At 36.7% G+C, this 11,486-nt stretch overlaps 1 protein-coding gene across 1 annotated transcript in view; it reads right to left on the bottom strand.

The window, feature by feature from the left end:
- The window catches only part of LOC129077532 (Fanconi anemia group M protein-like), a 36,179-nt gene that overhangs the window by 831 nt on the left and 23,862 nt on the right, over positions 1–11,486 (bottom strand). Inside the window, exons 9-10 of the mRNA XM_054581990.1 lie at positions 9,520–9,704; positions 2,192–2,398 (exon numbers count right to left, since the gene is read on the bottom strand). Coding sequence (XP_054437965.1) covers positions 2,192–2,398; positions 9,520–9,704 — 392 coding nt within the window. The remainder of the gene's footprint in view (positions 1–2,191; positions 2,399–9,519; positions 9,705–11,486) is intronic.

The following is an 11,486-nucleotide window of genomic DNA, read 5'->3' as shown; positions in this document are numbered from 1 at the left end:
GCATTTTGACTTTTCTAACAAAGGCATCATGGAGCAGATAGGTTGGCAAGCCTTTTCTATGTCTTTTCCAATGCTGTCTGCGATCAATTTATTGTACACTTCTTTCAAGCCATCTGTCTGCACCTCTCGGGTTATGATTCCATGATCTTATTCTGGATCTGGAAGACCTGTTGATGCTAAGTATAGAGGTCTTCCAAATGTGACCATTGCGGTTTTTTAGTTAAACCAACACAGAGTAGACAAAGCACATAACCATCAGTCATCTTGATCTTCAACCCTGGTCTGCCATTTTTGATCATGGAGCACATTTGTCATGGATAGGATGCGTGCCATGGAAATAAGTCAGCATTTTTTGACCTGAACATCCTCAGAAATTAGCTTGAATTTTCTAAATGCAATATCATTGTTCTGCAGGTCCAGTTGAGGCAGGAGATAGAATAGGAAAGGGAAAGTCTCTGGGAGCCAGCTGCTGACACCAATAGAGCTGCTCATCACATTTATCAAGAATGTTGTGCCCTGATAGCCTTGGACATTTCTGGCTTTCTGAAAATGCCTGGCAGAAAGCCATGCCTGCACCTGAGCACCCCAAGTGACCGATGTTTTACCTTTTCCCTATTATATCATTATAATAGATTAGCATTGTACTTTGACCCTCCGGGTGGGCAATCAAGGAGAATGATGGGAAAATACATATGCAGAAACATAAAAGTTATATAACTACTCGCACATGCACTGTAAGAGCCTGCCAATAGGAACAAAGAGGTAAAAACCCAATAAAACCCACACCCCTCTGGCAGAAGGGGCCCGTTCTCTGGTCAGAAGTGGCCTGCTCCCATATCTTGGGAAGTGTACTTTCCTTGACAAATCTCACTTGCTTCACTTAACTCTATTTGTGTAGTCCCTTCCATTCACTGTTTTGACCACCAACAACTGGGCCTGGTCTCCACCTGCAGCATACTAGGCTCATTACAAAAAACAGGACCCTTAAGACCATTAGATGCAATTTTGGTTCCTTGAGTTCTGGCAACTAGTGTGTTTCCAAAATTTCTTATATTGAACATAGCTAGTACCTTCGCATTACACCAATATTCTTAGAAAATGTATCTACCACTTTTTTCATGGCTCCCTTTTTGCTGCCTTTCTTAGTGCACTTGTTCTTGATAACCACCATGTAGCACACTCAGCCAAAAGGGGTCAGATAATTTTAAAGGGTACATAAACATTTATTTTTTTATTTTATTTTATTTTATTGTTCAAATACATTTGTCTCCATTTTCCCACCATCACTTTCCCCTGCCCCATCCACCCCCACCTCTTACCTTCAATCCTTCCCCACTTCGGCTTTGTCCATGTTTCTTAACTTGACCCTTTCCTTCCCTTTCCCCCATTCCCCACCTCCTCCCATCTCGTTACTGTCAGTTTGTTTTTTCTTTCAGTGATGCTGGTTATATTTTGTTACTTGTTTGTTTAGTTGATTAGGTTCCACTTATAGGTGAGATCATATGGGGTATATAAACATTTAAAATCAACTTTTAAAAACTAATACAATTAATGAAAGTTTTTAATGTGAAACTATGTATTTGGCCACAAAAGTAGTCCCACTGAGTTACAAAAGTTAGTTAATACTTTAATGTAACAAACACAAAATAATATTATGTACAACATTATATTTAGGAAGGTCTGTCACCCAAGATTGTAGCAAAGTATAAATATAACTCAAGTCCCTTATCACTTAGAACAGGCACCAGAAAAGTTTTCCATAAGGAGCCAGACAGTAAATATTTTCGCCTTTGCATATTCTTCATTGGTTGGGTGAGTGGGTGGTTCATCGATTGATTTAGGGAACTCTTCAAAATGTAAAACCATTCTTAACTCACTGTAGTTGAAAATCTAAACATAAAAAACTGGCCTTAAAAGCACAAGGATATAGTAAAACAAAGTAATACATATTAATTTTTGCATTTAGCTGTCTAAATTAATACTAAAGTACAAATGTTTCTTTATATTTGAAAAACAATCCAGCTGAAAATTCTCCTAATTAGAAAAAAAGAACAGTCAGAATCTAATACAAAGGGGAAAAAAAATCAACCAATTACTTACAGGTTGTTTGGACTTTGAACCTAACTGACATTTGTATTTTGGCTGTTTCTCAAATTTCAATTACAAATCGTGTTTCTAAAAGTCTACTTACACGTTCTTCACGTCCTTCAGCAAGAATAACAACGATCCTGCCTTGACGTTTGCGGCCAGTCCTACCCATTCGTTGTATAAGACGGATTGGGCTCTTCTGCGCATCAAAACATATTATGAGATCAACTTCTCCTATATCCAAACCTTCTTCACCAACACAAGTGGAAACCAATGTATTGTAACCACCACTACGAAATTGTTTCACTACCTAAAATAAAAAAATTTTAAAATAATTAGATGCAAAGGTAAAAGAACCGTAGATCAAAGCAAACCACTCGCCTCAAAATGATGAAATCAAATTAAAAATTAGCATCCAAGATACTAATGAAGAGGAAAAGAAGTGGCAAAATGGCAATATAAGCCAGAAGAAATTGTGGTAAAATGCAAAGGGCAGGCCTCATTTCTTTGCTTTAATAATGGTTGTGATTCCAAAAAGAGTTTGTTAACAATTTACACATGAATGGGAAACTCCAGATATTATTTTAGCATCACTAAAAGGGGCATAGGACAAGTTAGTGGTCCAGAGCAATTACTACTATATTATCATACCCTAGACCTAAATTATTGGTAAATGTATCTAAAGTAAGAATGTTTTATTACTGCTAGAATTTGTGGATGAAAAAGGAGTAAGAAATCTAACCAAAAATAACCTCACAAGGTGATTTGATCATAAATTACTTATGTAGGCAGGTTAGAGTGGGTATTCTTATCCCAGACCTCTAACTAATTTAGTAACAGGTTTATCTTTGCCTTAAGCAAGACCTGTCCATTGTTTCTGTGCATCTAGGTTAACATAGTTTTGAAATGCCTTTGTTCATTCAGACCCTACAAGACAGCACTAATTTATCCTATAATCCAATCCCCCACTTTGCTTTCTCCCACTTTCTTGTAATCCTCCCAACTCTTCCCTCCTTTCCAATGTAGAAAAGAAACAGCAGTTGTCATTTTCCAAAGTATTTAAAATCTTACTTCCCAGTACTGTCAGCACTATCGTCAGTTTGGCTCAAATAAATAAACTCTTATAAAAATTCTCTACACCTTTGGCCATTCTTATGTCAACAAATTCATACCTTACTTTTTATATTGTCATTCCAGTGAGGGACAGAAGAATATGCCACCCCAAAATATGACTGTAAAAGTTGTCTATTTTGTACATGTCATTACTTTTATTATTCTTTAACATAACCAAAATAGACTAATAAAAAATGTCAAACAACTTCCCTTTTAGTTAACACTTATAAACTATTATTTATATGCTTAGGACTGATATTAAAATTTGCCTGAAGTTTGAAAAATAAATACAAATCAGATGTTATTTAATTAATCAAAGAAAGGAACAGTAATTAAATCACTTCCACCAGGATTTATAACCTACTGATCTTACCATTTTTTCACTGCTTACCCTTTACCCTAGCTTAAATCCTACTCCCTTGCCCCCTCTCACTCCATATTCCTGTAACTAAACTCCAACACTGGATATATTCCACGTTTCACAGAGTCTGAGCCTATACCCACGTGACTGAATGTGGCTGGAGGAAAATTTCAACCATGCTAACTGATTTCACACTAACTCAGCCTCTTACCTTGAATAGGTCCCTGATGTTATCTGAAAATCATTTCACATTTCCCTAATTCATTCACTGTCCCCTCTCTCCTGGATAACTGTTTCCTGCTCTCACCTCTCTCATCAAACTTCCAACCTTTCTGCCCCATCCTCATTATTAGCTGATGAGATGGAAAAAACTGAACAATCAAAAAAGATCTCCCACAAGGTGTCACTGCCACATCTACTCACCCACCTATCCCTGTGCCTTTATAGTCTATCTCCCCGCCTATTGTTTTGGATAAACTTTCTGTGTTCTTAACTGAGGTCAATCTCTGTTGTTTTGTATTAGATCTCATCCCTTTCCCTCCTATACTCAAAGATCATTCCAGCAATACATGTCTCTGTTCTATCATCAATTTCCTTTATCAATTGATCATTCCTATCAGCATACAAGCATGCTGTTATATATCCCAACATAAAATAAACAAAAGACCACTTCCATTTTTGCTCTCCTTTATAGCAAAAATCCTTGAAAGACTTGTACACTTGTTACTCCAGCTCTTCTCAATGGTGGCTTATCTCCACCATCCCATTAAAACTGTTCTTTTCAAGCTCAATTTCCTTCTCATCTCTTAATCCAATGGTCAGTTCCCATTTTATATGACCTACCAGTAGCATTTACACATATAATCCTTCTCCTCATTTGGCCCCAGGACACCACGTTCTCCTGGTCCTTCTCCTATTTCAGTAGCCACTTACCACTTTGGTCCCCTAGGGAATCAAAATCATTGCTACTGTTCATAAAAATGATGTTCCCCAGGCTGAGTCTTTGGACATATTCTCTATCTCCACTCAATTATCCAGTCTCATATATATGATGATTCCCAATCTTTGAAGCCATGAAACAAGATGTATATATTCAATTGTTTATTCAACATCTCTACTTGATGTTTATTCAACACTGTTACTCAATAGTCCATGAACTGTTTATTACTGGCGCCAGTTCACAAACTGTTTATTACTGGCCAACAAGCACAAATATTAAAGAGTTTAGAAGCTTGACACAGTAATTCAGTTTATTAAATCTAATAATAAAAAATTTGAACATGAACTCTCTGAGTAACTTTACTTTTCAAGTAATTTATGTTTATTGCAACATTTAAAAGTATCTGATGTATTGGGAGGCAATAAACTCCTAATCATCAGTTTTGATAGTTTGAAAATCACTAATCTCACAGTCACACCAAAGTTAACTTGTCCAAAAACCAAGTTACTGATATCCTCTCCAAAATGTGCTTTTCCTGCAGTCATATCTATTTTAGTTTATAGCAGCTCTTTTCAGTTGCACAGGCCAAAAACCTTGGAATCAGCCTTCACACTCCTTTATCTCACATCCCACTCTAATTTGTCAATAAATCCTGTCAGCTTGACTTTCAAAATATATCCAGAATCCAATCATTTCTCAAAACCCTCCCTGCTAACAACTGTTGTACAAACAACCATCATCTTTATCTTGAATTATTATATTAAGTCTTCCACTTTAATCTTCCTGTTTCCACTCTTTGGCCCCTATAGCTTATTCTTAAGACAGCAATCAGTGTGATTATTTTAAAATATATATCAGGCCATGACCCTTCCCAGCTCCAAGTCTCCAAGGGCTTCTTCCCATCTCTGAGAAAAACTCAATGTCATTAAGATGGAAATTACCTAGAGGGCTCTAAGCTGGCCCTCCACTTCCTATCTGACTTTACTTCCTGTTCCTAAAAAAAAAAATGAATAATTTAATTAAAACTATTTGTATGAAAGCTTATTTCAGAATAAAAGTGCTGTTATGAAAGGAACTGTGTACAGTAGTAACAAAAAGAGTTGTTACTGTGGCATACATAAAAATATTACTGACATAACTGAATAAAGGACAAAGTTAATAAAATCAGTAAGGTTTTTTTTTTTTAAAGATTTTATTTATCTTTAGAAAGAGGTGAAGCGAGGGGAAAGAGAGGGAGAAAATCATTTGTGCGATGGCGCGGGAACGAAATACTCAATCCAAGCACGGGCCCTGACTGGGAACTGAACCAGTGACCTTTCGCTATGTGGGATGACACTCAGCCAAGCCACACTGATCAGGGAAAAATCGGTAAGGTTTTTTATGGTACCTAACAAACTCAAGAAGTAATGACATTGAGTAACAAAGAAATTGACTGGAAAACAGGCTGGGTATTATGGGTATTTATTTCAAAATGCTTGACCCTCTAAGTAAAAATCCATTTTATTTTCTCATTCACATATAAATGTTAAGATTAGTAGTACTCACCCACTAGAAGTCTGAACCCTTTAAAGTACTTATCATCAGACTTGAGATAGGGAGAGGTGTTATGTTCAGACTCAGGAAAAGTTAGACTCTCCCCTCCAGATCCAGACAATTTAAGCAGACTCTTCTGAGTACAGCAATCAAAGTTCATGTTCAAATTTTTTATTACTAGATTTAATAAACTGAATTACCGTGTCAAGCTTCTAAACTCTTACTCTTAATATTTGTGTTTGTTGGCTGATATAAAGATATTTAAAAAACAGGATTCCTACCCTGTACAGTATGGCTCAGTTGGTTGGGCATTGTCTGACAAACTGAAAGGTCACAGGCCCAATTCCCAGTCAGGATACATGCCTGGGTGCAGGTTAGGTCCCGGTCAGGCCACGTAGGAAAGGCAACCAATCAACAATCAAAGTTTCTCTCGCACACCAATGTTTCTCTCCCTCTTTCTCCCTCCTTTCCCCTCACTCTAAAAATAAATAAAGTCTAAAAAAATAGGATTCCTCGTCTACTAATGTTCACAGAATTGAAAAAGGGAATATCAAAATGAATTAGACAATAAAGACATAACTAATTGTCAGTGAATTAAACCTACAGCTAATCTGCAAAAACCGGTATATAGTTTATAAAGATTAACAGTCTGAAATTTCCCCAAAAGAACATGTTATAGTACTTAGGAAACATGACCTCTTATTTAGAGCATATGGTAGGATTTTTAAATAACAGAAAACAAAACAGATTAACTGTTTGGAATAAATAACATAAGGACTTAAAATAAATAAATAAATAAACATTTATTGAAGCCTCTACAGTACAATTTCATTTAATGCTTACAACAACTCTATGAAGTATGTTTACATATAAAAAAAATGAGGCACAGGGAGTAAGAAAATATAAGTGGAAGAGCCAGGATTCCAACCCAGGTAATATGATCCCATGGCCTAGCTGTTTAACTATGACACTTAACACGTACTTTAAAAAGAAGTTTCAAAGCTACAAAAAAGCACTTTTTGGGGTGATGAACACAAAATACAACATACAGACTTCTAGCCAAGATGAAGGCATAAGTAGATACACTTTGCCAAAAAGAAAGTGTATCTTTCCACTTTCCACACGAAAATTTTCCATTTTCCATTTTCCAAAAGAAAGACAACAAATTTAAGAAAAAATAACCAGAACTGACAGAAAATCAAACTGTACAGAAGTCCAACAACCAAGGAGTTAAAGAAGGAACATTCATCCAGACTGGTAGGAGGGACGGAGACAGCGAGCCTGGGTGGAAAGGACCCGTGGCAAGGCTGTGGCTGGAAGATTAGGCAGTCCCACATTTGCATGCAGAGAAACCAGAAGAACTACTGGGGAGTGAGACAGACTGCACATTCTAGGGTTCCAGCACAGGAAAAGAAAATCTCAAAAACTCTGACTGTAAAAACCTGTGGGGGCGGGGGGTGGCAGCAGGAAAACCTCCCAGCCTCACAGGAGAGTAAGTTGGAGAGACCCACAGGGTTCTAGAACATACACAAACCCACCCACCCAGGAATCAGCACCAGAAAGGCCCAATTTGCTTGTGGGTAGGGGGGAGTGACTGAAAGCTGGCCAAGAGCCGAGCAAGTGGCCTTGTTCTCTCTCGGACCCCTCCCCAACATAAAGCATCACAACGCAGCAACCTGGGTTGCCCCACCCTGGTCAAATACCTAAGGCTCTGCCCCTTCCAATGTAACAGGCACGCTGAAACAAAGAAATATGGTCCAAATGAAAGAACACATCAAAGCTCCAAAAACAGAACTGAGCAATGAAGAGAAAGCCAATCTATCAGATGCACAGTTCAAAACACTGGTGATCAGGATGCTTACAGAAATGGCTGAGTATGGGTGCAAAATAGGGAAAAAAATAAAGGCTATGCAAAGTGAAATAAAGAAAAATAGACAGGAAACAAACAATGAAGGGAAAGAAACTGTGACTCAAATCAATGATTTGAGGCAGAAGGAAGAGATAAACATTCAACTAGAACAGAATGGAGAAACAATAATTCACAAAAATAAGGAAAGGCTTAGGAACCTCTGGGACAACTTTAATGGTTCCAACATCCAAATCACAGGGTTGCCAGAAGAAGAAGAGCAAGAAGGGCAAGAAATTGAAAACTTACCTGAAAAAATAATGAAAGAGAATTTCCCCAATCTGGCAAAGGAAATAGACTTCCAGGAGATCTAGGAAGCTCAGAGAGTCCTAAAGAAGTTGGGCACAAGAAAGCACATACCAAGGTGCATCATAATTACGTTACCCAAGATTAAAGATAAGGAGAGACTCTTAAAAGAAGCAAGAGAAAAGGAGACAATTACCTACAAAGGAGTTCCCATAAGACTATCAGCTGATTTCTCAAAAGAAAACTTGCACGCAAGAAAGGGCTGGAAAGAAGTCAAAGTCATAAAAGGCAAGGACCTACATCCAAGATTACTCTATCCAGCAAAGCTATCATTTAGAATGGAAGGGCAGATGAAGTGCTTCCCAGAGAAGGTAAAGTTAAAGGAGTTCCTCATCATCAAGCCCTTATATTATGAAATATTAAAGAAAAAAGATCAAAACTATGAATAGTAAAATGACAACAAACTCACAACAATCAAAAATTGAACCTAAAAAAAACAAAAACATAAACAAACTAAGCAAACAACTAGAACAGGAACAAAATCACAGAAATGGAGTTCAGAGGGGAAAGGGAGGGAAGAGAATGGGGGAAAAGGTACAGGGAATAAGAAGCATAAATAGTAGGTACAAAATAGACAGGGGGAGGTTAAGAATAGTATAGGAAATGGAGAAGCCAAAGAACTTATATGTATGACCCATGGACATGAACTAAGGTGGGGGAGGAATAAAAGGGAGGAAAAAAATGGGACAACTGTAATAGCATAATCAATAAAATGTATTAAAAAAACAAAATATACAGATAATGTATTATAGAATTGTATACCTGAAACCTATATAATTTTATTAACCAATATGAATTCAATAAAAAATAATTTAAAAAACACTTTTTTTGCCTTCCAAAATAAGCCTATCTTCATTTATGTTTTACTATAAAATTATCTTTAAGAAGTAGTGAAATAAACCAGTGAGAGGAAGACGAATACCGTATGATTTCATTCATATTGGAATCTAATGAACGAACTGAACTAAGAAGCAAAATAGAGACACACTCATAGTTGGAGAGCAGGCTGACAGCTAAGGCATAGGCGGGGGAAGGTAGGGAGTGGAGGGAATGAGCAGAAATGGAAAAGGACTCATGGACATGGACATGGACAACAGTGTGGTGACTAGGGGAGGGGGCAGTATAAGGTGACTAAATGGTAATGGAAAAAAAATACAATAAAATTTTTTCTGGCAAAAAAAAAAAGTAGATAATTGACCCGTGAGTTAAAAAAGCTTAAGTGCAAAGCTAATTAATTTTATTTTTATTTTCATCATCTCCAACAATAATTACCTCCAGTTGCTCCTTCTGAGTAAAACCCTTCATGCTCTTCCCTGAGGCATGGCCAACAAAAGTCATTGCTCTAATAATTGGCTGATGCTGTAAAAGCATTTCTGCAATTTCTTGAACACTATCTCGAAATGAAGAGAAGATCATAACTCTGGTCTTGTCACATTTCTTTTCGGACGTGTTTTGAGCTATACAACAAAAATAATTACAACTTTTTAAAAAGCTTATAGATAAGAACTCATTCAAAAGACAAGCCTGAAACTATATTCTAATGCATGATAATTCTTTAAAAAAAAGATAAGACATCTTAAACCTTTGTTGGGTTTCCTACCTTTCCTAATAATTTTATTAAATTTGGCTTCTAATCTCTCATTAATTGTCATAAAATATAATCCTAAGTAAACCAAATAAAAATGACCTGAATCACTTTTGACCAGTCCTTCATTTCATGTACGATGCCCGTTATTCCACTTTGCCTTCTACATCAGAAGTGCAGAACTAGAGAGTTCCCACTGATTTTGTAAATCTTCCTTTTCCTTTTGATCACTAAAGGCACTGTCCTAAACCAGGCCATGGCATTCTATCCCCAAATCTACGATTCTTTCAAATTCTCCAATAACTGCAGAATATACTCTACAGTCACATAAAGCTCCTCCCAATGTCTCTGTGCTTGGGAGACAGTACAGTGCATGAATAAGAACGCGATCTTTCAGGCTGGGCCACTTGCTCTCTGGGTGATGTGTGGCCATGGTAGTGATTTTCTCTCTTTAAGTTTTAGTTTCTTCATATCTATCATGGACTAAGGTGGATTAAATTAACTAGTAAACATAAAGTGTGTAGACTTGCACATAGCAATTGGTTAATAATTGCAAGTTATATAGGGTTTACTCTGGTTGTTATTCGTTTTCCTTTGTTTTTGCACTTGCTTGGGACTTTGACAATACTTCTTTCTCCCATATGAGCTATATTAATCATCATGTGTGTGCCAGGGACTACACTAAGAATTTTATAGATTAACTCATTTAGTCTTCATAACAATCCTAAGGATTAAATGACTTAATATGTATAAGTTGATTCGTGAAAAAGAAAGAGCAGCTGTTACAGGAAAAGTATTCTACATATACCTCATTTGAGTCACCATAGCATCAAGCCTCTACATCTGATCGATAGCTACTTTTCTTTTTTTTAAATCAAAGACAATTTATATTTTGAAATAATTTCTAATTTGAAATAATTTCAAACTACAAAAAAATTGCAAAACTAACACAAGTAGCTTTCCCCTGACCAAAGACATTTGAGAGTAAGTTGCTGACATGATAGCTCATCACCCCCTAATGCTTCAGTGTGTAAATTGTACAAACAAGGGTCTTATTCTATGTAAAGACAATGAACCATGAAAATCAGAAAATTAGCTTTGATTCATTATGACTATCAAATTTATAGACCTTATTCAAGTGCTGCCAATCATCTTAATAATGTTGTTGGGAAAATGCACCAATTGTCTATAGCTATTTTCAATGTAATGTTTATCTCCTTCAACTGGTTGCCACCTGCCTTTCAGTCTTCGTTCCACTGAAGCTCCTCTAGTGAAGTCATCAACAACTTCCCTATTGACAATTTCATGAGCACTTTTTAGTTTACTTGACCATAGGCCTCAACAGTATTTAACACAGTCCTTTCCTTTCTACTGAAACAGTCTCTTCCCTCAGCTTGTCTCACACTCTATTTGTCTGGCTTACTTCTCAATCTCCTTTGTGGCTTTTTTTCATCTTAACTTTAAGTACTGGTGTTCTTCAGGACTACCTCTGGCCCTTCTTTTGTCTCTAAACTGTGTTCCTGGTGATGTCATCACATCTAGAAATTTTAAATACTGTCTTTATGCTGATGACTCCAAAATTTATTCAAGTATGTGTAAATTATAAATATAGCCCAAACCATTCTTCTGAGATCCAGTTATCCAGTGCCTACAC

This window comes from Pteronotus mesoamericanus, unplaced genomic scaffold (genome assembly GCF_021234165.1).
Source record: "Pteronotus mesoamericanus isolate MK-2021 breed Mesoamerican mustached bat unplaced genomic scaffold, CSHL_Meso_final contig_100, whole genome shotgun sequence".
Classification (NCBI taxonomy): domain Eukaryota; kingdom Metazoa; phylum Chordata; class Mammalia; order Chiroptera; family Mormoopidae; genus Pteronotus; species Pteronotus mesoamericanus.
Note: the sequence above shows the minus strand (reverse complement) of the source record. Positions and strands in the feature narration are given on the sequence as shown.